We start from the raw sequence: 26,928 nt of genomic DNA, 5'->3' as shown, positions 1-26,928 counted from the left end.
ATGAGAGAAACAAGTGATTGAGAAGTGAAATCTCTACCGGTTTTATTCAGCTACATCTGATGCAGGGGAAAAAAAGTACCATATGTTGCTGACGGTGAAAATAAGTTTTGTTCATTCAACTCTGAAACACCACTAGAAAGAACAGGGCATGAAAAGTTCAATCATAAAGGGAAAGGAAATGATGAGAAACCCAGACCAAATATTCCAATATTATAACAAGAGGAACGTCAGCTGAGATCAGTGAATTAAGAATACTTAATAGAGGGGCGCCTGGGTGGCGCAGTCGGTTAAGCGTCCGACTTCAGCCAGGTCACGATCTCACGGTCCGTGAGTTCGAGCCCCGCGTCGGGCTCTGGGCTGATGGCTCAGAGCCTGGAGCCTGTTTCCGATTCTGTGTCTCCCTCTCTCTCCGCCCCTCCCCCGTTCATGCTCTGTCTCTCTCTGTCCCAAAAAGAAATAAACGTTGGAAAAAAAAAAAAAAATTAAAAAAAAAAAAAAAGAATACTTAATAGAAATAATAATGTGCCTCATTTCTCCTTCCGTCTCCAGAACCCCCGGCTTCAAGACAAGCAGAGCAGTTTATGCTGAATATTGCATCATGTAATTTTCAGGCTGCAAAAGCCACTCCAGTGCAAAGTATCTCCTTGGTGAGATTAAAGCAGAGCCTGAAGCAGCACTATTAGAGATTCACTCTGTGAGGTTATGTGTGACTCTTTAGAGAGCTCCTTTTACAGACTAGATGTTCCTAAAAGGATAATACATAAAATCCTTAACACCTTTTATAATGACCACAGAGCCCTAGGTCTTCAAAGACACAACAACTCGATGTGGGGAAGGGGACGTGAGGGCAATGAGGCCCACCTCCCCACCTTCACTCATTTGCCAAGGACTAGACCGCTAGAAGGAGTGAACACAGCAGGGGCCTAACAGGGTCATGGGGATGAGCAGAGTCTCCCTTAACTTCCTGAGGAAGGGAGGATGTCAGAGAAAGAGGTCAAGTCCCTCAGCACACGTACAGCCCGATGCTGGAGGACTGGATTCACACGTTAGAATAACCTGGTAGATTTGAGGACAAAACAAAGAAGAGGGCCAGAGTCCACCAACTCCACCAATCACTTCCCCTAATGAAAGCTGAGGAGCTACAATTCTCTTCCAGAGCCTTTTCTCTTAGGCCAAACCATTGAGTGTTTTGATCGACACGGAGACTTCTTACCTCGATGCCAAACAAACTCCCTGAAAAGGGGCGATCGACAAATCGGGGTTTATAGGTGAGCACTGTAGTGCCTTTGAGAATAATGGCGTTGGTATCGAAGCAGGACACATCTTCAACAACCACAAACTCCGTGCCTGGAAAAGACAGCACTGTCAACCAAGCAGAAGCTGGGAAGCTGCGAAGCATTAGACTATTGCAAACTAGCAACACATTTACACGGGGAGGGGGGAGGGGGACACGAGCCAGAAAGATTTGTTCCCAGGACATTCGTCGACCTTCTGCTTCACCACCATCCCGAACACAGTTTCTATATCTGGCCAGGCCCAGCTCAGCCAACAGAACACTGCACAAGCAGAAAAGACCGCGAGGCAGTTCCTTCTCTCTTTAGAATATATTTTTAAGCTGAGTCTCCTGAGAGGCCAGATCAGATATTCAGAAGCCCAGGAAATCGGCCCTTCTCCAAGCAGTGACCTGTTTTAAAATCCCAGGAAGGAGATTGACATGCTCATGTTGGTCAGCCAGTGTAAGGCGTGACATCATCCACATAGCTGTTCAAGTTGTTTACAAAGAATACACACGAATTTAAGGTAGATTTTTCCAAAATTACTAAAAGCAGACAACTTTCTACTCATTTGTACATGGCAAATTTACTTTTTATTTTCATCAAAAACCACATATAGATAGAACTTTTGAAACTCAATCCATCTACAATGCACTATGCCGGCCAGCTCCTTCCAAACCATTAAGCAGTAGCTGGGGTATGTCACCAACACAAGGTAAATACATGCAGATATAGCAGAAGAGTTTACCAGCTAACAAAAACCACAGTAAATCTGTTTGTAAGGGAACATGTTCTTTTTGTAAGGGAAATAACAATCCCCTCACTTATTTACCATTTAAACAGAGATTTTCACATACCAAATTTGCCTGAACTCAGGAAGGCACATCTGTTGGAGCACTAAAGATCAAACAGAAAATTGAAGCCAGATTTAACACTGGGGGGAAAGACCACTGCCCAGGTGGCGCTCCAGCTGGGCACGGGTGATGGGCAAGCAGAGGAGAAGGCCCAGAAACCCTGCAATCCTGAGGGAGAGCAAGTAGTTCACAGCAGAAAATGGAGGTCAACAACTACGACACCTGCTGGGCTGTAGGAAAATGTGTAAGTGCTGGGGCACCTGGGTGGCTCAGTAGGTGAAGCGTCCGGCTTCGGCTCAGGTCACAATCTCACGGGCCGTGAGTTCAAGCCCTGCCGGGCTCTGTGCTGACAGCTGGGAGCCTGGAGCTGCTTCGGATTCTGTCTCCCTCTCTACCTGCCCCTCCCCTACTTGCACACTCTCGCTCTCGCTCTCTCTCGTTTTCTCTCTCAAAAATAAATATTTAAAAACAAAAAAAAGTGTTTAAAAAAAAAAAAAAAGAAAATGTGTAAGTGCTCACGTCAAAATACGGAAACAACAGAAAAATCATCCTCTGAGACACATACCGAGCCTAACATTCAGACTAAGAATCAGTGAGTGACTCACACCTATATAGGCTCACCTGTTACATTGACCTTGACTTCAAGATGCCTTTCTGTGGACACAGGAAGGGAAGACCGCTTGGTAACTACTCCACTTTTCACAGTTTTGGGGACGACAGCAGATTCACTGCTAGAGTTACGGTGGCGGCGAGAAGGAGTAACATTAGTCTGTTTCTTAGTATCGCTGGGAGTGTGGAGAAAATCATGGACTAACAGCAGCCAGTCAAATATGAGAAACACGCGAAGGTTGTTGAGGACTACCGTAAAACAGGATGAGTCCTTCGTAGATCTGCAAGAAAACGACCCCAAAAATCAATCAGTCAGTCAATCAGTCAATCAATCAGTCAATAAAATAGGAAAGGAGAAATGTATTTTACTAACTTACAAGTGTAGTACTCAGCTTGGGAAGGTGTTTTTCCAGTATTTTTTACATTGACCATTCGGACTACGATAAACTCTGAACACCGGTTTAAGAAAATATTCAGTGTGTGTTTTCGAAAGCTAATCATGTTTTTATGCTATAAGAAAGCAGGATGGTGTGATCCAGCAGTTCTCAACGAGGGGTGACTTTGTTCCCCAGGAGACTTTTGGCCACCAATGTCTAGAGACATCTGTGACTGTCACGACGCAGGGTGGGGGGGGGGGGGGGGGGGTTGGTTTGCTATCAGCATCTAGTGGGCAGAGGCCAGGGCTGCTGCTAAACATCCCACAACAGGCAGGACGGCCCCACGACAAGGAAGTGCCCCAACCGAAAACGTCAATAGTGCCGAGGCTGAGAAATCCAGGTGGAGTAGAAAGAGCAGAGGCTTAAATCTAGTCACTTATCCTGGCTAAGTCGCCCACCTTCTCCAAGCCTGTTTCCTCACTTACAAAATGAGAAATATCAACGCCGTAAAAGATAAAGCACCAGGCACATAACCGGTGTTCAGTAAATGGCAGCTGCCTTCCCTACAGGCTATTTCAAGAAGATCACTAAGGCACTCTTTGATGTCTCGGATCACTTCTTTATGAACACCAAATTTACATACTAGTACTAATTGCCCAGCTGGAACTAAAAAGAGAGCCCCGATCTTTTAGCCTGGGGAGGAGAACAAGTAAGATGACATTTATATGTGGGTATAACCAACCCCATGCGCTCTGGAAGTGGAGTTCGGGGTGGGGACGGAGAAAAACTGGCTTTGTAGCCCCCATTACCCCAAGTTCTCTGTTTGAGCTGAAAACCCAAGGACGACCCCAGGCCTGGTCTCAAACCACAGTGTGGCCCTACCAGGATATTAGTAGGCAGAGATGGGTAAGACAGAAGGAAAGAGGGCTAGAGACACCTTTATATGGTTTTCTGGGTTGAACTTTGTTCCGTGAGCTCAAAAGCGAGTAGGGCTCTAGCTACTACATGTGCCTGGTTTCCTGCCTTTAAAGGGGGCTTCTACTCAGGAAAAGCAGATTCTGAGATGCTTTTAAGGCTGGCTTCTCTAGTCTCTGGTTTCTCCTAAACCTGGCTCACTGCCTCCAGAAAAAGGGCACAGTGATGCATGGCTCCCTCATACAGACACAGCATTTTTCACAGAAACACTTTACTCTTTTGTAATAGAGAAAAAATGTTGCCCTCAGTAAAATTTTTCCATCCCATTTTGAACACAGATCGTCAGAGCTATGCACTAACTGGAAAGCCAAAGTATGTCTGATCCCTTTTCTGGAAAATATTTCAAGCCTTTAAACACTGTGAAGTGATTTATATTTGACACACAAAATCCCAACAGAAGAGCAATTCTTCTTGAGACACAGAAAGCGTTCAAAAGTTCCAATCCAGAGAACATGTTAACCCCCTCACTCACAATGGTATTTCTGTTCACAAGCTCCAAGGTAAGACTTTACTATGTGACCAAGAAATTATACACCTTCAGTATATAAACAGAGTAAGGTTTCAAGGCTCCTTGTGTATTAAAAACATGATTGCTGAGACAAGGAGCTGACAGATTAGGCAGTCAGATCAATAATAACAGAGCAAATTCAAAAAGAAACTGTTTCTGCAGAAGAACCAAATATATGGAAACCTCCTGCTCAAATAAACCTCTTCAAACAAAAGAACCGCACATCACAGCCAGGTTAGCCTCTGAGACTGCAGGCAGCCAGCTGGATCAGTAGAAACACACAGTGGCCGCACCCAGGGACTGTCAGAAGGGACACGGACGCTGAGATCAGAGGCACTGGTGTGAGTCCTGACCGCTTCACTCAGTCACTGTGTAACCTTGGAGAGGTGCTCGATGCTCTCCTAACCTCTATTGCTTCATCTGTAAAATGGGGCAGGAGTCACCCGCTTCCCAGACTTGCCAGGAGAATTTAAGTAAAGGCAGGGACAGTGCCTGGCTTACGGAAAGGCTCAGTAAGGGATGAGCACTCCTATTTCTAAGCATCCAAAAGATTCACGCAAAGGTTTGACTGTCTCCTTTGCTAGACTTTCTAGAGGTACATGGAGAGTGACCATGAACTCTTCCTAAAAGAAAGCTCAACCTGGGAACTCACTGCACATTGAAATGTCAGGCACATTCAAGCATATCAATATAAACATTGACAACGTGTGTGTGTGTGTGTGTGTGTGTGTGTGTGTGTGTGTGTGTGTGTTTCCCAGCCTTTTACTTACTGGTTTTTATTTACAACATACCTGATAACATCAAGCACTAATAGAATAAAACTGACATTGCTTCCAAAGGTCTCCTTTTGGATTCTCATTGGATGACTTTTTTGTTTTTGTTTTTGAGAGAGAAAGAGACAGAGCGCAAGTGGGGCTGAGGCAGAGAGAGAGAGGGAGGGAGGGAGACATCGAATCCAAAGCAGGCTCCAGGCTCTGAACTGTCAGCTCAGAGCCCGACGCGGGGCTTGAACTCACAAACCGTGAGATCACGGCCTGAGCTGAAGTCGGACGCTTAACCGACTGAGCCACCCAGGCACCCCTACATTGGACGATTTTAGGTCAAACCTAATTTTTCAGTTTCTGGGTCTATCCCCACTTAGTCATAAAATTTTACAGTAGGTCATGAAATAACACGGCTACATCAGTAATAATACTAAGAGCTGTCAACTGTATGCAGCATGCCAGGATTGTCCTTAGTTCCCGCCTCTGCCCTGCGAGGTGGGTATGGTCACCCTTTTCTATCTTATAGACAGTCGCAGCTTAAAGTGGTTGAACTTGTCCAAGGACACACAGCTAGAAGGTGGTAGATCAAGGTCTTCAGTCCGGAGCTGTACAATTCCAAAACATGTACTCATTCCACACACACCACTGCCTAGCATAATACTGGGAAGAAAAACATCATCTACTTCAAAGAGGCTAAAGTCCTTTTAAGTGGAGAAGTGAGTTAGCGAGACTCGCACAGATTAATAATGCAAGTCAAAATCACCTATCTTTCTATAATGTCTATGGACCAGAAGTCTTTTACCCCCTTAACCAAGCGTAATGTCTTCTTTCCTCAATTCACTTTACCCATTAAAACAGTCTACAGCTTACAAGGAGGTTGATTTAAAGACTCTGGTTTAATTCTAAACTTTTTTTTTTTTTTTTTTAAGGCAACAGAGACATCTTTTGGCCAATAAATGAAACTGCAAGGTTACAGGATTAGTAAATTAATCTGTGAGCTGTACTGGGGAGCCATTATCTATCTTGTCCGTGATTCCTCAGTCCTTTGATGCTCTAAAGCTGACACAAGTCTTGGCCCACTGCCCACAAAAGGGAATTTCTCGATAAAGAAAAGGCAGGGTCAGGGTCTGGATCCACTACCTGAAATGTAGTTCGATCTGAATGGATCCCTGGGCAGTGCTGCTGTTCCTGGAAGGCTGAAAAATACAGCTGAATACATTTGTCATGCCGGGACTGGCCTTCTGCCCAGCATAGCGGGTGTCAAAAGCCATCATGGAATGGGAAACCAAGTTAATGGACTTGGTTTGGTTGGAAAAGCTTTCATAGAGCAGTTTACATTTCTTGAAGTCAAATCTAAAAGGGAAAAAGCAGACAAGATGTTACACTCTTCCAGTTTACAAAATTACCTAAGTTCAAGACAACAGAACAAAATCCTAAGTATACCTGAGTTCAGTGAAGGAGAGAAACTTTCACTGATTTTGTTAACAGACTCCTCAAAACAGATGTAGTGTCGTTGTGCCCTGTCTCTTACTTTCCATTTCCAGGAAGATGACCTTGTCCACGGGGACTCCGTGAGGAAGAACACCACCTAGTATACTCGGGGTGCATTAACATTCTTGTTTCTGACCCTAAGTCTGAGAAGGCTGTATATGTGTAACAATCCCCAAAGGACGTCAAGGGTCCCTTGAAACCATCCCCTGTCAACTCCTAGCCTGCCTGTGGGATTCTCTCTCCACAGTCTGCCGAATTTTTATATAACCACTACAGCTTCCTGGAAACAATCAGAACAAATTAATACTCAAATTAATACAGAGAAATAATGCAACTGGTCCACCAAGAGGAAGTGCATTTGGGACCATCTTTTTTTTCTTTTCTTTTCAGTAACAGAGAAAGCTGCAATAATCCAATTCATAATTTATTCAGTACCATCATGACATTCTGTGCAGAATTACTTCATTTTGTAAAAAACTAAGGATGTAGCCAACCATCAGAAAAGAACTGCTAGCTCACAAGACAATCTGGGACCCAAGCCTTCGTTATACCATGTTTCGTTCAACTGAGTCTGATACAGGCCAGGATGGATTCTCGAGGAAAGACAAAGGGAAAAAAAAAGTGTTTCAGTAGGGAAATTTCTAGCTTTGAAGTCCTGTTTTCAAATACTGAACCACTTTTCCAGCCATATGATCTTACGCTAGATAAAAATTCCATCTGGAAAATAGAAGATCTGCCCAACCTCAAATGGTTGTCAAGAGATCAAAATGAAAAGTTTATCAAGTGTGAAAATACAACTCAGTCTTAAAGGCTCTACACCAGTAACCATAAATTCTTGGTCTGCCCAGACCGCGCAAGTGAAACACTAAGAGAATCGCTAGGCAGAACACAGCCTCCTAAGGGCAGCCCAGTGGCTCTTCAGCTTCAGGATGCTTCCAAGTGAAAAGATGGGCCCAGTATTGTCAAAGCTTTCAACTTCTCAAAAGAGGTTGAAATCCAGACGTTTTACGTGAAGTCCCCCACTTCTGAAAGGTTGGCCAGTGAGGCAGCCATCAGTGCTGCTCGCCCAAGAGCTCTGGGTCTCCCCTATTCCCCTATGGCAGACACCACTTCTGAGTCCTCTGCACTTTGTGGGACCACGTTCTAACCCATGAGCTCTGCAGAGCACTTGACTGCAGTTCAAAGCCACTCTGGGCTCTTGTTTTTCTCCTTGGCACAACAAGATGCCGGCTGCTCTGTCGGCCACGGTGACTGCAGGAGCAGAGCAGCAGGAGGGCCACAATGGACACACAGCATCAGGAGAAAAACGACTTCGCTTTTCTAAGTCACTAGTATGTCCACATGTCTGTCACGTGGTAGACATGTGGTAGTTTTTACCCCCTGTGGTAGTTTTTATTGATTATTATTGTTTAAGCTATCGATAACATACCATGGCAGCAAGATTATATTAGGAATATACCATAATACAACTTTCTCCATCGAAGCCTTACACCTTATGATTCCCTAGGCTATCTGGAATGTTCCCCTCCCTCACCCCTCCTTGCAACTCAGCTACAACTGAGATGGCTTTTCTGTCCCTCCCAGTACATATACAAATACCGCACTATGTTAAAGGTTAATCTACAAATATCATGAGCGACATTACTGAGCTTTCTGGAACTGTGGTTCTACAGCTAAATACTTTTAAAGCACAGTAGATTTGGGAAATAGGGTGGATGGGAGGTACAAGCTTCCAGTTATGGAATGAAGAAGTCACAGGGATCGGAAGGAAGTACGGCACAGGGAATATAGTCACGGTATTGTAATAATGTCGTATGGGTGACAGGTGGTGGCTACACCTGTGGTGAGCACAGCATAACTTACAGAGAAGCTGAATCCCTATGCCGTAGACCTGAAACTCAGGAAACATAGTATGTCAACCATACAATATTTTTAAACACTACTGACATTAAAACGAAACAACAAAATCAGTAGATCCTCAGGAAACCAAAGGCTAGCACTATTTCTGAAGCTCTTTCAAACTTATCAGTTTCAGTACCAGGTGTGGGCCTGTCTTTGCTAATAAAGCAACGAATTTAAACTTTTAAAAAGCACCGTGCACCACCTCTGGCCACTCGGCTCTGTGCTAAAGCGAAACAGGTGTATTGTTTGTAACGCCGTTACTGTGATGTTAGTCACTAGTAGCAGAGTGGTACCATTAAAGCCATACCTGGCTAAGGACCCAGCACTTTCTTTTCCTTTCGGATCTTTCAGCTCCAGACTTACATTCACCATATCGATGAGGAAACACATGCACGTGTACACTTCTCCACTGAGAACAGTCTGCAAGAGGAAAATGCCAGTCTGAAAAGGGGGTTAATATGTCAAGACATTCATTTGCTTCTTGCCCCATCTCTTCTCTGCAGGTGAGCTGGAGGTGGCCATCGGCTGAGGCTGCCAAAGTTAAGAGTTATGGGACGGCGCGAGGTCTCACTCACGTGAATTCTTGGGTCTTGTAAATCGTAAGGCCGCATAAATTCCTCTATGGGCTCACCAAGGTTGTTCTCCAATAAACCACGGATCAGCTTGTATTTGTACAAATCCAGGGAGCAGTGGACTGAGGAGAGGTTGCCGTGGATAGATATGTCTGGCACAGTGTGACTTATTTCTCTAAGAAAAGAAAAAAAGGTCACTTTGGCAAACAAACCACTAACTTAACACGGACAAAGCTCACCCCCAAATATAAGAGCTAAAGTGTACCCACCTACATTATCAACCAGTTAATTTCTAACTTCCGATAATAAAAATTTCCTGTGGCTTCAAATAAAGCAAGTTAGCACAACTGAGTATCACGCTTGGCAACAAAAAGCCCCTTTTCTCCCAAAATATGCATTTCAAAAGTCCCCAAATCTTCCATGAGTTAGCTAAGTACTCTATTAAATATGGAAAAATCGCATGAGACTCAGAAAGAGTTTAAACATTTCAGTTGGGAAAGTAATAAAGAAATGGCAAGCTCTTTTTTTTTTTTTTTTTTTTTAGAAGCGGCAAGCTCTGCAATCAACTCTTCAGATTTCATGATAACTAAAGGCAGAAACCAGTGTTTCACAATGAACCCAGATGGGACATCAGGATGAAATCTGGATCCATTACTTGTCTCTACTGAGATGGGCAGGAGTACAGTTGGGATGCCCGGGTCAGGGGCTGGTACAGCTCATGCCAACCCCGAATAGCTTTTTCCCTGCCTTCCCAACCTGCCCATGGTGCAGTGGGCATCATGGACCCTGCAGAGTCCACCATGTTCTGAGTACATAGAGGACCACAATTTAACGTAGAAGAGGAATATAAAAAATTACTTTGTCTGCAGAGGAAAACCTACATATGTTAAAGACCAGTGATGCAATCCACAAAGGAAAGCTGGAAAGGCTCCCCAGTGCGCCCCCACCCCCACCGGATTCCTGTTTCTGTGGTGCAAGCAGCTGCTAGGATATCTTATATTGAGTTGTCACCTTCTATTGGGACTAACAGTACAACCCTCTGCACATAAACGCTGATGGAAGTGGGTAAAGTTTACATAATCCGAGTAACAAAGCACATTTCTTTTGGAAAGCATCACTCGAAAAGAAAACGAGGTGTTCGATTTCTAGATAAGGAAGCTCCTCGTAAGACTGCTAAGCCAGTAAAACCAAAGAGAGCCCTGCCAACCATAACTGAGCGCCAGCCAGGGAGCACTTGAATAACAAATACAAACGAAATGTAAAAATCCCAGAGAGAGCAGCTGACCTGTATCATTAATCCAGAGAGAAACAAAAAAAGTGACATTAAATGACTCACCCAAACCCGAGAACCGTGAAGGGAGCGGCCAAAGAGGGATTAAAATCATACTCGCCGCAAGTAACGAGACTGCTTTTCAAAATGCTACACATGAGAACCTCTTCCATTACTTTACAGCCTCATCTTTGCCTGTGGTTGAAACACAAGCATTGCTGCTTTTTCCAAAATCAATGCCCCAAACGGACACGCATCACGTGCTGTGCGCAGCAGCCCCAGGCTGTGCACGTGGCCCGGGTCCCCACCAGGGGACCTGGTTCACAGACACCTGAGAGTCAGGCTCTGGAGGTCTCAGGTGGAGTGTGGGAACATTTATTTCCAAGATGCTTCCCAGACCCTCCCACGGAAGTAATGGCAACTGAAGCAATGCTCTGAACTGCAGACATGAGCATCCTGTGTTTGAGGCCAATTAAAAGGTAAATTAGAGTCAGTGCTTTAGCCTTTCTGGAGTCCTTTCAAATTGCTTACTGGAGTGAAATGGGCAGAACCGCATCTCCACTGTTATTCTGATTAAATGGAGCTCCAGGGTAAGTAGCAACAACAGGTCCAGAATCTACTGTGCTTGGGACATATAATCCAGATGTCACCACTTCCAAAATACCTTCTCTGCCATCACTACCTCCCTACCTCTGCCAAAATCCACGTTACATCTGTGCCCCTTCGCCTTTGTTTCCAAGGCCATGGGGCAATCCTGTAACACAATTTATAACACTGAATCAAACACTAAATTAGAGTCACCTATGTGCCTTCTATCCCTGTATCAACAGAATGTAAACTCCATAACGACAGAAGGTTTTTCTTTGCGTTAGCGTAGCCCTCGTGTCTAGAACATAGCAGTGACTCAATAACCATCTGTTACATAGAAGAAATAAGTAAATACCTATCTCTTCCAGACTTACCTTCACAGCGCCGACTTCCAAGTTATTAAGACTTTACCTAGGACAGACAGTTACTCAGATGTAAACCACTCACTTGTCCAAATTCCTTTCCACCTGCAATTTCAGCCTACAAGGCTCAGTGAGGAGACTCCCTCCCGTCTGCCGCACAAAATAGGAAGGGAAGATCAGATCTCCACTGCTGTCGTCTGAGGCCTTAGAATACTCTCGTGGACGTCTCTCTGCAGCAAAGATGTCCATGTCTTGCAGATCCACGACAATGCAATCCAGCAGGCAGACGTGGTCTTCTACGTGGACCCAAGGGAAGAGGGAGAATGAAGAAAATAACACCCAAAAGGACTGGCCCTGAATAAAAACTAAAAAGCTAAAGGAAGTTCACTCTGTCTTTAGATGACAGAATCTAAAATGTTCAGAACTGCCAGCTTCAAAAAACTGACGTCCGGAGGTCTTCACCTGGCACCAAGACCTCCCCATGCGACACTCCGTGTGCTAGATACTTCCTGTCTGCTCCTCCCCTTCCGCATCACGTACATATTGTGCCACATCCCTTCAGCGTCTCGCTACTGTCCCGAGACACTAGCTGAGCTCAAAGGGTTTATGACTGAAATGATTTGACAGCCATCCCTCCCAAGGACATCCTACAGGGGTGGGGTCTCATGTAGAGATAGTGTCACCCAAAAGGCTTACAAAATTGTCCAGCACCAGAATTCTTTTCTCAAACAAGTATGTAACCACTTCCGCTACCAGTGATCTAATCCAAATCACCGTCATTCTCGCCTGGCCCACCAGAAACTCCCCTCCAGTACACCTACACCATTCCCCTTCTGGCCTTCACAAAACCACTCTGCCCACAAAATACCTGAGTAATCCTTAAAAAAATAAACGAGACCATAACATTCTGTTCTTTCTACGCTTTAATGACTATGTTGAATCCAAAGTTGTTTCTGCAAAACTCCCCCCTAAATCCCTATAAAACCCTGCATAAGCCCACTGCCTACTTTTCCAACCTCATCTCAAGCCATTCTCCACCCTGCTCCTGAAGCCTCAGGCTCACTAGCCTTTGCCTCCCCCAAAACTGCTAAGCCCCTTGCTATCTGAACGGCATCACCCTCCCCTCTCGATCTCAACTGGGTCCTCTCGGTTCTTCCCTCCTGCACCATTCCATCTTTCCCATAACATCTTACTCTGTCAACACTTAGATGCTTGCTTAGTGCCTTTCTCATCTCCTGCGCATGGTGGCAGGAACCATGTCCAACAGAACAAAATTATAACATCAGCATTCAGCCCACACTAAATATATCAGTTCTTGATTTTTTACTATTTTGATAACTATGTGAAAGAGATAAAAGTGGAACTGATCAGGTAGAAGGGGGTAGAGAAAGGAACAGAGGGCTTCAGAGACCCCCTAGGGTCATCACGGAATCCTAAGGATACACAGAAGCAGCTCGAAAACCACGACTTTAATCCCATCTTAATCATAAAGAAATTCTAGAAACAGCAAATCAGGAGGAGAAATACTGTTCAGAGACAGATCTTACCAACCACCTCGAAAGCATCCCGAATCACTTCTTAGAGGCACTCAAGCTGGCCCTCCTCCTAACCACCACTGTCCTTACAGCAACACCAGGTGGTAACAAGTGCTGAGCCGCACTGTGCATGTGCCCCCTCCACGCTCTACACGCATCACGGGGAGAAAGCGGCAGACCGTATCACGTGGGTTAAGGATTCGGGCTCTGGAGTCAGACAGCCTAAGTTCACAGTCCAACTCCACTATCCACACAACCGAGGCCAAGCTAAGCTACTCAATCTCTCTAAGCCTTTTGCTCCCTCACGTGTAAAATGAGGATAAAAATGAAACTCCACAGGGGTGCTATGGGGGTGAAATGCAACGATTTACGAAAGAATGTGCCGTGCGATCTGGCACACACTAAGTGTTCAACAGCCAGCACTGTGATGAGGACTGTGATAACCTCGTTTCTTTAATCACCAACGCAACCATAAACCACCTTTCTGTCGCCTCTAGGACCACAGGGGACTACAGGGAGCAGTACCTAGCACGGTCAGTCCTTGCATGTAACAAAAGACATGCAACAGCCTCGTCAGCTAGCGTCCCACATTCTCTCAAAGCCCAATCACACTGAACTGACTTTGTGGGAATCATATTCGGTTTCCCTCTCTGACTCCTTAGAGCACCATCTCACTTATCCTATCCATCACCCACCCAGAATACATCCCAAAACCGAAAGGGGCACCTGGCTGTCTCAGTCAGAGGAACATATGACTCTTGATCTGGGGGTCATGAGTTCAAGCCCCATGTTGGGTGTAGAGATGGCTTAAATTAGAGAATAAAAATTAAGGGTGCCTGGGTGGCTCAGCTGGTTAAGCATCCAACTCTCCATTTCAGCTCAGGTGACGATCTCACAGTTTGTGGGATCGAGTCGCACATCAGGCTTTGCACCGACAGCGCGGAGCCTGCTTGGGATTCTCTCTCTCTGCCCCTTCCCTGTGCTTGCTCTTTCGCTCTCTCTCAAAAGAAATAAACTTAAAATACATACATACACACATAAATAAAATTTTCTAAAACTTAAAAATAAATAAAAAAAATAAAAAACCCAAGGCCAAACTACATCAAAATAAAAAGTTCTGCCCTAGAAAGGAAATAATCAACAAAACCAAAAGGCAGCCTCCTGGATGGGAGAAGATATTTGCAAATGACATATCCAATAAAGGGTTAGTATCCAAAACATATAAAGAACTTCTACAAAACAGCCACAAAACCCAAATAACCCAATTAAAAAATGGGCCAAGATTTCTCCAAACAAGACAGGCACATGGCCAACAGACACATGATAAGATGTTCAATACCATTCATCATCAGGGAAATGCAAATCAGAACCACGATGAGATATCGCCTCACACCTGTCAGAATGGCTAAACTAAAAAACACAAACAACAGGTGTTGGCGAGGATGTGGAGAAAGGGGAGCCCTCAAGCTTGGTAGAATACAAACTGGTGCAGCCACTGTAGAAGACAGTATGGAGGTTTCTCAAAAAGCTAAAAATAAAACTACCCCATGGTCCAGTAATCCTGCTACTGGGTATTTACCCAAAAAAACACAAAGACACTAATTCAAAGGGATACAGGCACCCCGAGTTTTATAGCAGCATTATTTACAATAGCTAAGTTATGGAAGTAGCCCAAGAATCCACCAACTGATGAATGGATAAAGAGGTGGTATATATACAATGGAATATTATTCGGCCATAAAAAAAAGATTGCAATCTTGCCATTTGTGACAACATGGATGGAGGTACAGAGTATTGGCTAACCTAAGTAAAGTAAGTCAGCCAGAGAAAGACAAATACCATAGATTTCACTCCTATGTGGAATTTAAGAAACAAACAAGCAAAGGAAAAAAGAAAAAGAAAGAGAGAGAGGGAGAGACAAGATAAGAAACAGACTCAACTATAGAGAACAAACCGATGGTTACCAGAGGGGAGGTGGTGAGGGGATGAGTGAAAGAGGTGATGAGGATTAAGGAGGGCACTTGTGATGAGCACAGGGCCACGTACGGAAATGCTGACTCACTATACCATACACCTGAAAGTAACAGAACCCTGTTAACTATACTGGAATTAAAATGGGAAAAAAAAAAATTAAATTGAATTTTTAATAAAAACCAAAAGGCCAAAACCAGGCTCTCCTCTGGAATGACCAATTCTTTTGTTTTTTTAATGTTTTTTTATTTTTGAGACAGAGAGAGACAGAGCGTGAGCACGGGAGGGGCAGAGAGAGAGCGAGACACAGAATCCAAAGGAGGCTCCAGGCTCTGAGCTGTCAGCACAGAGCCTGATGTGGGGCTCGAACTCACAAATGGCGAGATCACGACCTGAGCCGAAGTTGGACGCTTAACCAACTGAGCCACCCAGGCGCCCCTGGAATGACTAACTTTTAAAATCCAGAGAACACCAATAACTGGATGGTTCATGTCTTTGCAAAATTGTTGTTTATAGTATCTGTTGTTACCTAATTCACACTAATATTTTTTAAGAGTTCTCTGGGGGTTTTTTAGAATTAAACAGAATAATATTTACGTAGGAAAAGGATAATGTCCAGACAGTGACTTGCAAGGATGTGTCTAAGGAATCGTTCCAGCTATACTATCATCTTCTTGTGTCAACTACCCTGACCCAGAAGAAAAAGTCCTAAGAGGCCATCTAAATCCCTTTATTCACACTGTGTCTTGCTAATTGAACTGTACTGTAGAAGTCACCCCAGTGCTAAAATCTGCATCCTAAGATTCTTAAGCTTTCTAAAGCAAAAGCAAAATCAGAGTATCACTAAAGACCCGCGATCTCTGATGCACACACCCCCCACCCCCCCACCCCCCAGGTACCTGCCACAGTCCCGTGAATTCCCCACCTTTCTCCTCTCTTACCAGGACTACCAGGAACCCGGCCGGTGGAGGGTGTGGCTTGCTGTCCTTGCTGCTTGGCCGAGGTACTCGGCACAGACTCATTCCTCAGGCTGCCTGCACTCACTCCAGCAGGAGGCATCATAAACAGCCCCTCGGAATGGGTTCCCTTCGGGTCCTCTGCATTTGTCGTTTTCCTCAAACTGTGTTTGGGGGTACCCGTTGGGGAAGCTGAAGGCACAGACTCCTGGGAAGAAACAAAATAAAACTAGAAGGCAGGAACAGGGGTGACTATTTATCTTTACTCTCCTGGAAGTCCTATTCCAGTCGCTGGGCTCTTCAAAGACTCTATGACACCTGACACTTTCCAAGCACCCCCCAGCTTCCAGAAACGAAAGGAGTAAGAGGCTCGTGGCATTCCCTGCCACACGTAATTCTTTGCAGAGGTGTTACTTATAATTCAATACCTGTTGAAAACTATAGCAATCTTGCAGGAATGTATTATCTTTTGGCTTAAGATGCTAACTGTTGGTGGTTTAGCCTTAGGTCAAACACAGCACAGAGAAAGCAGACCTCTCAGCCATATATGTTGTTGCTTCGCTAGAGGGGAGGAGCTCTTTATTCTAAGAAAATGTATCTAACAGCAATGTGGTTCCAATGGAATGAAGCCATGGGAGTGTCTGGACTTTCTAGAAGTCGCTCCTTCTAGGTTTACATCTCTCATCCCTTTAAGTAACTGTGCAAATGAGAACAAAATGGAAAACATAGGAGGTTGGCCATTCCTATTATGTTGCTGTTCAAGGGCATAAAGATTAAGGACAAACACAGAGTAACATAAATTCTGTAATTCTATTGAAAACACTACATACTTTTTTTTACACACTGAGTACCTTCAGTTCATTGCTAACTGGGGAAATCTTCACCAGAATGATTCAATAACTGACTTTTAAGCTTTCCCCCAAGCCACCGTGCTACCTATCTGCAGGGCTTCCGATTCATTCACCCCTTCTCACAAGCAAGCTGCAGGGAGGGCAAGAATGGGTTTGCTAGTACTGCCTTATATGTTTATTTCTCTCAGCATTGAAAAGGGGATGATAATACTGTTCTCCTTCCCAGTTATCTTGAGTAGTAATTACAAGTAACAGTGGAAACAAACAAACAAACAAAAAACAGTTCTTAACTTTCTGCAATTTTTTTTGGAAGGCAAATTACTAAGCAAATGCTCTTATTTAAATATTTCGACATTAAGGGGCGCCTGGGTGGCTCGGTCAGTTGAGCGTCCAACTTTGGCTCAGGTCATGATCTCGTGGTTCACGGGTTCGAGCCCCACGTTGGGCTCTGTGCTGGCAGCTCAGAGCCTGGAGCCTGCTTTGGATTCTGTGTCTCCTTCTCTCTCTGCCCCTCCCCCGCTCATACTCTGTCTCTCTCTCCCAAAAATAAATAAAACATTAAAAAAATTGTTTTTAAATATTTTGACATTAAAAACCTTCCCCCTTGCTTAGTTTACTTAAACTCTAGGTCAGTCGTTGCTCTTTCATTAGATTTATCTGTACACAGTCTATATAGTTAGTTTAAATAAATCAATGGCTTGAAGAGATTAACTGAAAGCTTCTGAAAGGCTAACTTAGAAATTATGGTTTAAGCACAAGCTGTGGTTGAGGAAAATGAAAGGAAAAGCATACATAAAAAATCCAAGCCTGCATTCATGAAGACATGGATTTGTGTAAAACAATTTCAAACGCACCAAAGTCGTGGAACTCAAAGGCAAATAACCCTTCCGCGAGCTCTGATTTCAGGATTACTTCCTGTTCTTTAACCACCAGAACACACACTAGACAAACCTCACCCATACAAATACACTAAAGGGAAAATGGAAACGCAATGTGATTTCTGATGAAGAAAGTAATTCTTCGCTTCATCTAGGCCTCGATCAATTGAGCTTGTGGAGAGGTAAAGATCCACAGATGTATTGATCTGATTACAAATACTTTACCCAGTGACACACTCCAAGCAGCCCTTATGGAATTCTACAGATCACTGGCATGTAACAAGATAAAGCTTCTCTAGGATTTAAGGAAATAAGATCATCAAGAAATTACTACCTCGGGGGGAAAAAAAAAGAAATTTCTTTTATTGGTCCTTAAGAAGGTCTTCTCTACACAGGGGGAAAGTGATTCAGGAAAGGGACAAAAAACTGATAATCAGGCTTTCCCAAATAATGAGGTGCTTTAAAGAGTTAATTTTTGGAAGTTTTCTGCTCTGAGCATATGAATGTGAATTGACTGCTGAATCCCATAAGGTTTTTCAGAATAAACAGTAAGCAAAAGAGTAGATTAATACCTTGAAGAAAAAGCGATCCTTGTATGCACTGCCACTTAAAATCAAATCCTCAAAAACAAATACAGGACAAGTTTTTCATTAAAATGCTATCAACTTTGTGCTGTTATTTGCTTTACTTAACAAGAGAAACTCATGTGCAACAATTCTTCAAATATTTTGGCAATTCTTTAGGAGCTAACTGCCGAGTTAGCTCACGAGCCCGTACGTAGACATAACCGATGTAGAACATCGGTCCTTTATCTTTGTAGGAAGGGTAGAGAAACAAAAATGGTATTATCGAACCTGATCACCCATTCTGGTTCCAGCTGATCCCTTCCTAAAAAACTAAGTCCTCAAAAAAAAGACTTACCACAAACAAATACATCCTGAAGAACTTACTATCGGCTCAGAAGACCGCTCCCAAGGAGGGATTCAGCTCTCCCTCGGCAGGGATGGCAGCAGCGCTGGAGCAAGATGTTGGAACAAAGTGTCCCGAGGTGACAGTGGGGACAAACTTCACGTGCAAACAAAAGTTCTGATACGTCTGTTCATTATCTAGTCACATTAACTATAAATACCGCACATTCACGGCAAGCGAGTGAGAAATTTTAGAAGCAGTTACCCATCTTTCTTTTTACAAACGGATCTTTTATGTTAAGCCTCTGGTCAGTGAACAGCAAAATGCTTATCTCTTGACTGTGAAAATAGACTTTCTTCCTTAAGACCAAGGTTACTAGTTCTCTACTAGGCCTGCCGTGAAAGACCAATGCAGGCTAATTTCACTTTTCTGCTCTTAAAAAACGTACCCAAGTGAAAGTCTACTTCTCCCAATCAAAGCAGCCTCTGGCAGGAAGGCGCATCATCCCAACAGGAGGGGCTTCCTTCCTACAGCGAGGCGAGCGAGCAAGTTCTCAATCATCAGCTCTGGCTCAAGGCTGGTCTACGAAGCTACAAGATACACCTGGTGGCACTCTGCCCTCCAATGCTGGACACTGTCGTTCTGGCGCCACCCTCTGCTCTGATCACTGAATCCAGTTTCTCTGAGTGAATGCAAGTGAGGGGACATCTGGAAGACCCGACCCTTTGTCCAAACACCTTCCCTCTGGTCTGAACACGAACTTACGGCTGCTATGTTCTCGCTGGCGGTCTGCACCCTTCCTGCTCTACCCACTCCCTCTCACTGCATCAAACATTTTCAGCTCAGCATGTGTAGGTCAGTAAGAGTGAGTAAATGGAGGTGACTGGGTGGTTCAGTCAGTTAAGGGTCCAACTCTTAGTTTCGGCTCAGGTCATGATCTCATGGTTTCGTGGGTTCAAGCCCGATGTCGGGCTCTGCGCTGACAGTGCAGAGTCTGCTTGGGATTCTCTCTCCCTCTCTCTCTGCCCCTCCCCAACTTGCACGGTCTCTATCAAAACAAATAAATAAACTTTAAAAAATTATTTAAAAAAAGAATAAACGGATGAGTGAGAAGTAAAACAAATGAAAGAAAACATGGAGACAGTAACTTGAAAATAGTAACATTATTTGCATTTAGGCATCACCAACAAATAAAGTCTCTGGTTGCCTTCCAAACAGAGCTGAGGTCCTTGGCGAAGTCCTGGTAAGAACTAGCACCCTAATCACACTTTTTCATTTTCTTTTCTTTCTATACCTAGAGAGGCAAACAGTAACTGCTCAAATTTATATCTTTTCTGTAATAATCATCAGATTTCTTCCGTCTAAATTATTCTAATGAATTGTGTCACACCCTTTAGAAAATTCAAAAGAGCTTCGGCTCTGCAGGAAAGGGCCAAGAGGACACATCCTCCTCCAGTTTTCCCTCCCCACAAAGATGTGACCTGAAGGTCTGTGAAGGTGATCACAGTTTAAAGCAATGGCATATAGAAGGCAGACACACCAAGTCTGAGGCCCACACTGTACTTCTGACTAGCTGTATTATCCAAAAGAAATGACCTTAATCTTGAAAAATGGGGTTAATAAAACTAGATACCCCTTAGGTTGCTAAGGAGAAAAAAACAGACAAATACATAAAGAGCTTACCACTGGGTGATGTGTAAGAAGTATTCAAAATGAACATCGGCTATTTATTGCTGTTACCGGCAATCGTAAGAACTTATAATGAAATCTTATGTATCTCCTCCTTCAAAGGCTCTTTCCCCATGTTATTAGCTGTTTCACTAAAGATGGGCACAACTAGTTGGGAATTTCAGTAAGTGCTTTTCTGACAAGCGAAATGAATTTGTACTTAATAAGCAAATATACCGCAAAGCTGCCCTAGAAACCAGCAAGGTTTCATCAACACACACACCTAGAACAAGACCTTGTCCCTAGTTTGGGCAGCGTGAGTCTCCTCAACTGCCAATTGTCCCAAACGTAAAATGAAAACAACAACAATCTTTTATCCTGATTAACTCTAAACATTGTCATAAGAAATAAATAAGTGCTACCAAAGTAGTTTTAAACTGTAAAGTCATATACTGTACAAGATTTTATTATGATGATATTCTTAAACAGCTTCCAATAAATCATGGGCCAAAACCCATTCTCTGAAAAAAGGCAGGTGGTGTAAAAAGTTATTTATAAGACCAGCCTGTTAAAAAAGCATTACAGAAATGGAAAGTCGGTTCTGTTGATTTGTTTGCTAAAGTAAGTTACTGCATACAATTGGTAAAGGTTTGAATTTACACTATCTCTATTAAAAGGCTAACTGAAATATCAATAAAATGTCCCAAAAAATTGTTCAAGCCACCTATACTACAAAAGTAACAGCAGTTATGAGTCATCTTATGACAACATATGAAACCTTCAAACACGAGTTGAACTGAAAAGGGAATGGATACTGATCACTCACCTTATCCTGCAAGGAAAAGGTCCCGGGAAAACCAGCAAAGAGAAACTTGTTCTTGACTTTCAGCTTCCCCAAATTTGCTACAATTAGATTATTTGATCTGGAACTTTCAGGGATAAGGAGAACAGGAGCACCCGCCTCAATATCCAGGAGAACCCGTGAACAGCGCTGGGCTTGATCTCTCACCTGAAAGAAGAAGGAAAATTGACTCAGAGGCTCAATCAATGCCCTAATTTTACAATCAAATAGCCTCCGGTTCCCAAAACCTTCATGAATTCACAATTCTAAAACAACCGAAATCGCACAGAGCATATTATACGAGCACCGTGGAGTTACACTAGCAATCAGTAACAAGGGAATGGAAAACTGCTAAGTATTTGGAAATAAGACTATGCACTTTTTAATAACCCAAGGTTAAAAGAAGAAATCACAAGGGAAATAGGAAAATATTTTGGCCTAACTGCCAAAATAAGGAAAGCATGTATATTAAAACTTGTGGGATGCAAATGTCCATCGACAGATGGATAAAGAAGATGTGGTATATATTCAATGGAATATTACTCAGTGATGAAAAAGAACGAAATCTTGACATTTGCAACAATGTGCCTGGAGCTAGAGTGTATTATGCTAAGCAAAATAAGTCAGTCAGAGAAAGACAAATGTATGATTTCACTTGTATGTGGAATTTAAGAAACAAAACAGATGAACATAGGGGAAAGGAAGCAAAAGTAAGATAAAAACAGGGAGACAAACCATAAGAGACTCTTAAATACAGAGAACAAACTGCGGGTAGCTGGTGGGGTGTTGGGGAGGGGGATGGGCTAAATGGGTGATGGGCATTAAGGAGGGCACTTGCTGGGATGAGCACTGGGTGTTATATGTAAAAAAAAAAAAAAAAGAAAAAAGAAAACAGGTGAATAACAACAGCAAAAAAAAAAATTTATGCAAAGGATTCGAGATCTACTTATTTCTTCTAACTTAAAATCTGTGATGTATTTCCCTTGATATACTTTCACTGGCCAATTAATTAATGAATTAATGTTCTGAAAATTATTTAGCAAAATAGCTCTTATTTTCATATCATTACATTTATCTTTTCAGTTATCTCTTGTAATTGTTTTAAACCAGGCAACTTCTTAGAAGGTATATTTAAAAATTTTAATTTTATATAATTTAAATTTCTTTTTTAAATAAACTTTTTATCAAAATAAAACATACATGCAAAATGGTAAAAAAAAAAAGTGGTAGTATGCACTTAAAACAGTAGAGAAAAATGTATTAAATGCTTATTTTATTTTTTTTTCTTTAATGTTTATTTATCTTTGAGAGAGAGAGAGAGCATGGGAGGGGCAGAGAGAAAGGGGGACATAAGATCCGAAGTGGGCTCTGTGCTGACAGTGCAACCCTGATGCTGTATCCCTGTGAGATCATGACCTGAGCCGAAGTCAGACACTTAACAGACTGAACCACCGAGGCACTTCTTAAATGTTTACTTTATTTACTCTTTTTTTATTAAAATTCGTTTAATGTTTATTTCTTTTCGAGAGAGATGGAGAGAGTGCGCGCGCGTGCGTGCAAGTGGGGGAGGGGCAGAGAGAGGGAGACACAGAATCCACAGCACAGAGCCCGATGCGGGGCTCAAACCCACGGTCTGTAAAATCATGACCTGAGCTGAAGTTGGACACTCAACCCACTGAGCCACCCAGGTGGCCCTTAAATGTTTATTTTATATAAAAGAATAAACATTAAAATCAGTGATCAAAACCTCTATTGTAAGAAGCTAGGAAAAGGAAAAGCAAAACGAAGCTAAGTAGAAGGAAGAAAATAATGTAAGGCAGAAATCAGTTATTTAGAAAACAGAAAAATAATTTTAAAAATCAATTAAACACTTACACAACACAACACCCAACAGCCACAGAGTATACATTCTCCCCAAGTGCACGACATACTCGGCGAGGGTGTGGCTGGGCCACAACACGGGCCTCTCAGTAAGTTAATTATCTGAAAAGACTGATAAAAGTGAGAAACCTCTAGCTCTATTAATCAAGAAAAAAAGGAAGAAAACAAAACTCATCACTGTCAGGAAGGAGTGCGGGACATTGCTACAGAACTTACAAATACTAAAATGATAAGGGAACAGGGCGCCTGGGTGGCTCAGTCCGTTAAGCGTCGGACCGGCTCAGGCCATGATTCTAGGGTTTGTGAATTCGAGTACTGGGTCGGGCTCTCTGCTGCTAGCGCAGAACCCGCTTGGGATCCTGTCTCCCTCCTCTTTCTGCCCCTCCCCAGCTCACTCTCTCTCTTTTTCTCTGTCTCTCAAAAATAAATAAACATTTAAAAGAAAAAAAATCTTTGAAAGATAAGGGAACCTATGAACAGCTTCACGCCAACAAACTGACAATTTAGATGAAGTGGACAGATCAAGAAAACGGTAAAAGTATCCACAGACGGTAAGTAAATGAATGACGGTGGCTGTATTCCAACACAACTTTATGTATGCATGTGTTTATGTGTATATTCTCACAGGCCATAGTCTGCCAACCCCTGGAACACTGAACACTGTTACCCTAAGATTAGACACAAGTCAGGGGTGTCTGCTCTTACCCCTTCTGTCTGACACTATACTGGAAGCCCTTGTCAGTGCCGTAGGGAAGAAAAAGAGTTGAAAGGCATACAGATTGAAAAGGACAAAGTAAAACTCTATTCACAGACAACATGACTATCTATGTAAAAAATCCTAAAGAATCTACAAAAAAGTAACCGGAACTGGTAAGTATATCTGGCAAAGTTGCAGAATGCAAGGTCAATGTATAAAAATCAATTGTATTTCTCTGTACAGTCAACAAAGAACTAGAAATTGACATTTTTAAAATATCACTTATAATAGCATCAGAAATATGAAATGTCTAGGGATCAATTTTTAATAAAAGATACATAAGATCAGTACACTCAAAACTACAAACACTGCTAAGAGAAAATGAAGACCTAAATAAACAGAGAAACATACCGTACTGAAGAAACAAAAGACTCAACACTACGAAGATGTCAATTCTCTGAAAGCTGACCGACAGATTCAACACAATCCCCAACAAAATTTCAACAGGCTTTATTGTAGAAATTGACACGCTGATTCTAAAATCCACATGAGGGGCGCCTGGGTGGCGCAGTCGGTTAAGCGTCCGACTTCAGCCAGGTCACAATCTTGCGGTCCGTGAGTTCGAAACCCCACATCGGGCTCTGGGCTGATGGCTCAGAGCCTGGAGCCTGTTTCCGATTCTGTGTCTCCCTCTCTCTCTGCCCCTCCCCCATTCACGCTCTGTCTCTCTCTGTCCCAAAAATAAATAAATGTTGAAAAAAAAAATTTTTTTAAATCCACATGAAAAAGCAAAGAATCTGGAATAGCCACAATTCTTTTCTAAACTTTTTTATTTTAAGGAATGGTTTCTATTTTAAAGTAGGCTCCAGACCCAATGTGGGGCTCGAACTCACAATCTGAGATCAAGAATCACGTGCTCTACTGACTGAGCCAGCCAGGTGCCAAAACAATTATGAAGACAATTCCTTATGATGTTAAACACATAGTTGCATGAAGCAGCAATTCGTCTCTTAGGTATTTACTTAAGAGAAACATATGTTCACACAAAGATTTCAATGCAAATGTTCACAGTAGTTTTATTCAGAATAGCCAAAAACTGGAAACTACCGAAATGTCCACCACATGGGTGAATGGATGAACAAACAAATGTTATTACAAAGAACAGAATACTACTCAGCAATAAAAAGAAATCACACTGCTGCTATTTGCAACAATACAGATGGATTTCAACCAGCATTACACTAAGTGAGAAAAGCCAGATACAGCTAGCCATGCTAGAAGATTTCATTTATAGAAAATTCTAAAAAAAAAAAAAAAAAAAAAAGGCAAAACTATTATAACAGAAAGCTGGCCAATGGTTGCCAAGATGCAGGGAGGGATCAGGGGGACTGTTTGCATAGGGAGACAAGGAAACTTTGTGGATAACAGAAATGTTCGAAAAATCTTGAGTGTAGCTGTGGCTATAAGACAGTACACAATTGTTAAAACTCATTGAATTGTACTCTTAAAATTGGTTAATTTTATTAGAAGTAAATTATACCACAATAAAGATGGCAAAAAATATAATACGCTAATATAATGAAATGTTTCTCATACATTGGTCAGTGAAAAGTATAGATTACAAAATAGAACAAGACAGTCTTAATTTTCTACTCATTCCTATTTTTATTGTTTTTCGTCACCTATGAAAAACACTACTTTTTAAAAAGAAAAATATAGCCTTCATAATACAAAAAGCTCTTCTTTCTTGGGTGTTAAGCACATAAACAAGTCAGGGGAATTTACAACGCAGTAAATACTGTCTTCCCTTTCTAACTGTACATGAATTGTTGGTACTGTGTATCAACCCATGACTACTGCCTGTTTGCTTTGTTTTTTAAGTAAATTATAAAATTGCAAATTACTCGTCTTCACTGTAGCAAATGTAGACAGGAAAGCCAAACGAACAGAAGAAATCTGGTATCATCTATCACCTCACCTCCCGAGATAAATACTGGTACCATTCTGGCAGTTTAGTGGAGGAAATCAGAAAGGGAATCCTGAAGCCCGACTACCTGAGCTGGAATCCCCACCCTGGCCACTTAGTAGTTTGGCAGCCTGGGGAACTCGTGAGGGCTCTCGGTCTCACTTCCCTTACCTACAAAATGGGAGGAATGGGCCCTCCCTTAAGAGCCATCGCGAGGATCAAATGACACCACACACCCAAGACACTCAAGCCCTTGTCGAGGGGCTATACTACTCGCACGGCAACCCCGTACCCTCTGAGTCCCGGTTTCTACACACACGTACACACGCAGCTATATTTTATAAAGTTCAATGTATTCAGGGGCAGGTTCAAAACGAATAAACTATTGCTCGCACACTGCACAGCACTTCCTTTGTTAACATGCCTTAATAGTCGCACATTATTTAATGGGAAGAGCGGAACTGTGACACAGCCAGAGTTCCGGGCAAGCAGAGCTAAGAATTTCTGCTTCCGCGTGGATAAAACGGCAATAACACGGCTGCCCACCACTCCCTCACTGGCTATAATCACAGCTAATTCTGTTTTTGTCTGGTTTGTCTCAGCTCAGCTCACTAAAACAGAAGCTCCATTAGGGCAATGACCTTGTCTCTCTCGCTTTCCATTATGTTCCCACTACCTGACATTGTACGACATGACATCGGTCAATAAGCATTCACTAAATAATTCAAACAACTCAACAAACAAGCTTGTCATAAGGGCCAAATAACATATAGGAAAGCACTCTGAGAACTCCAAAGCATCATTAATGTACTATTTAACAAATGGGCAGCATGCTTATTTGTGGTATCTCCGTTTTCCTCCTATACCTGAGTCCAAAGAAGAATAGCAAGAAAAATAACTCGCCACCGGTGACACAGCTTCATAGTGGCGACACCCAGGTTCCAGACTGCTGCCCCAAGATTTCAGAATTGCAACACCCCATCTTAGCTCCACCAAAAATCTGCACTCCCGGTTGCTCAGTGAATACATTAGTTTAAAATAAAAGAAACAACATATAAAGCAGAAGACACAGGAAAACTACATCACACTCCTAGTGTAAAAAATAAAGGAAACAATTTATATTTGGCCCAAAAAAAGGTGTATGATGCTCTTAAAAGTGCAAACATCAAGATTAAAAAGAACTGTAAAGTTCTACTAGATCGTTATTTACATACACAGGAAAACACAGG

The 26,928-nt window shown here is 42.7% G+C and overlaps 1 protein-coding gene across 8 annotated transcripts in view; it reads right to left on the bottom strand.

The window, feature by feature from the left end:
- Nucleotides 1-26,928, bottom strand: part of VPS13D (vacuolar protein sorting 13 homolog D) — a 257,865-nt gene that overhangs the window by 174,922 nt on the left and 56,015 nt on the right. For all 8 annotated transcript variants that reach the window (XM_030324829.1, XM_030324831.1, XM_030324832.1 and 5 more), the window contains 8 exons: nt 21,141-21,323; nt 15,994-16,216; nt 11,632-11,842; nt 9,330-9,501; nt 9,062-9,174; nt 6,502-6,714; nt 2,750-3,018; nt 1,214-1,347 (listed from right to left, as the gene is read on the bottom strand). In XM_030324829.1, coding sequence (XP_030180689.1) covers nt 1,214-1,347; nt 2,750-3,018; nt 6,502-6,714; nt 9,062-9,174; nt 9,330-9,501; nt 11,632-11,842; nt 15,994-16,216; nt 21,141-21,323 — 1,518 coding nt within the window. The remainder of the gene's footprint in view (nt 1-1,213; nt 1,348-2,749; nt 3,019-6,501; nt 6,715-9,061; nt 9,175-9,329; nt 9,502-11,631; nt 11,843-15,993; nt 16,217-21,140; nt 21,324-26,928) is intronic.

This window comes from Lynx canadensis, chromosome C1, assembly GCF_007474595.2.
Source record: "Lynx canadensis isolate LIC74 chromosome C1, mLynCan4.pri.v2, whole genome shotgun sequence".
Lineage (NCBI taxonomy): Eukaryota > Metazoa > Chordata > Mammalia > Carnivora > Felidae > Lynx > Lynx canadensis.
The sequence above is the reverse complement of the archived record's forward strand: the minus strand, read 5'-3'. Positions and strand labels throughout refer to the sequence as shown.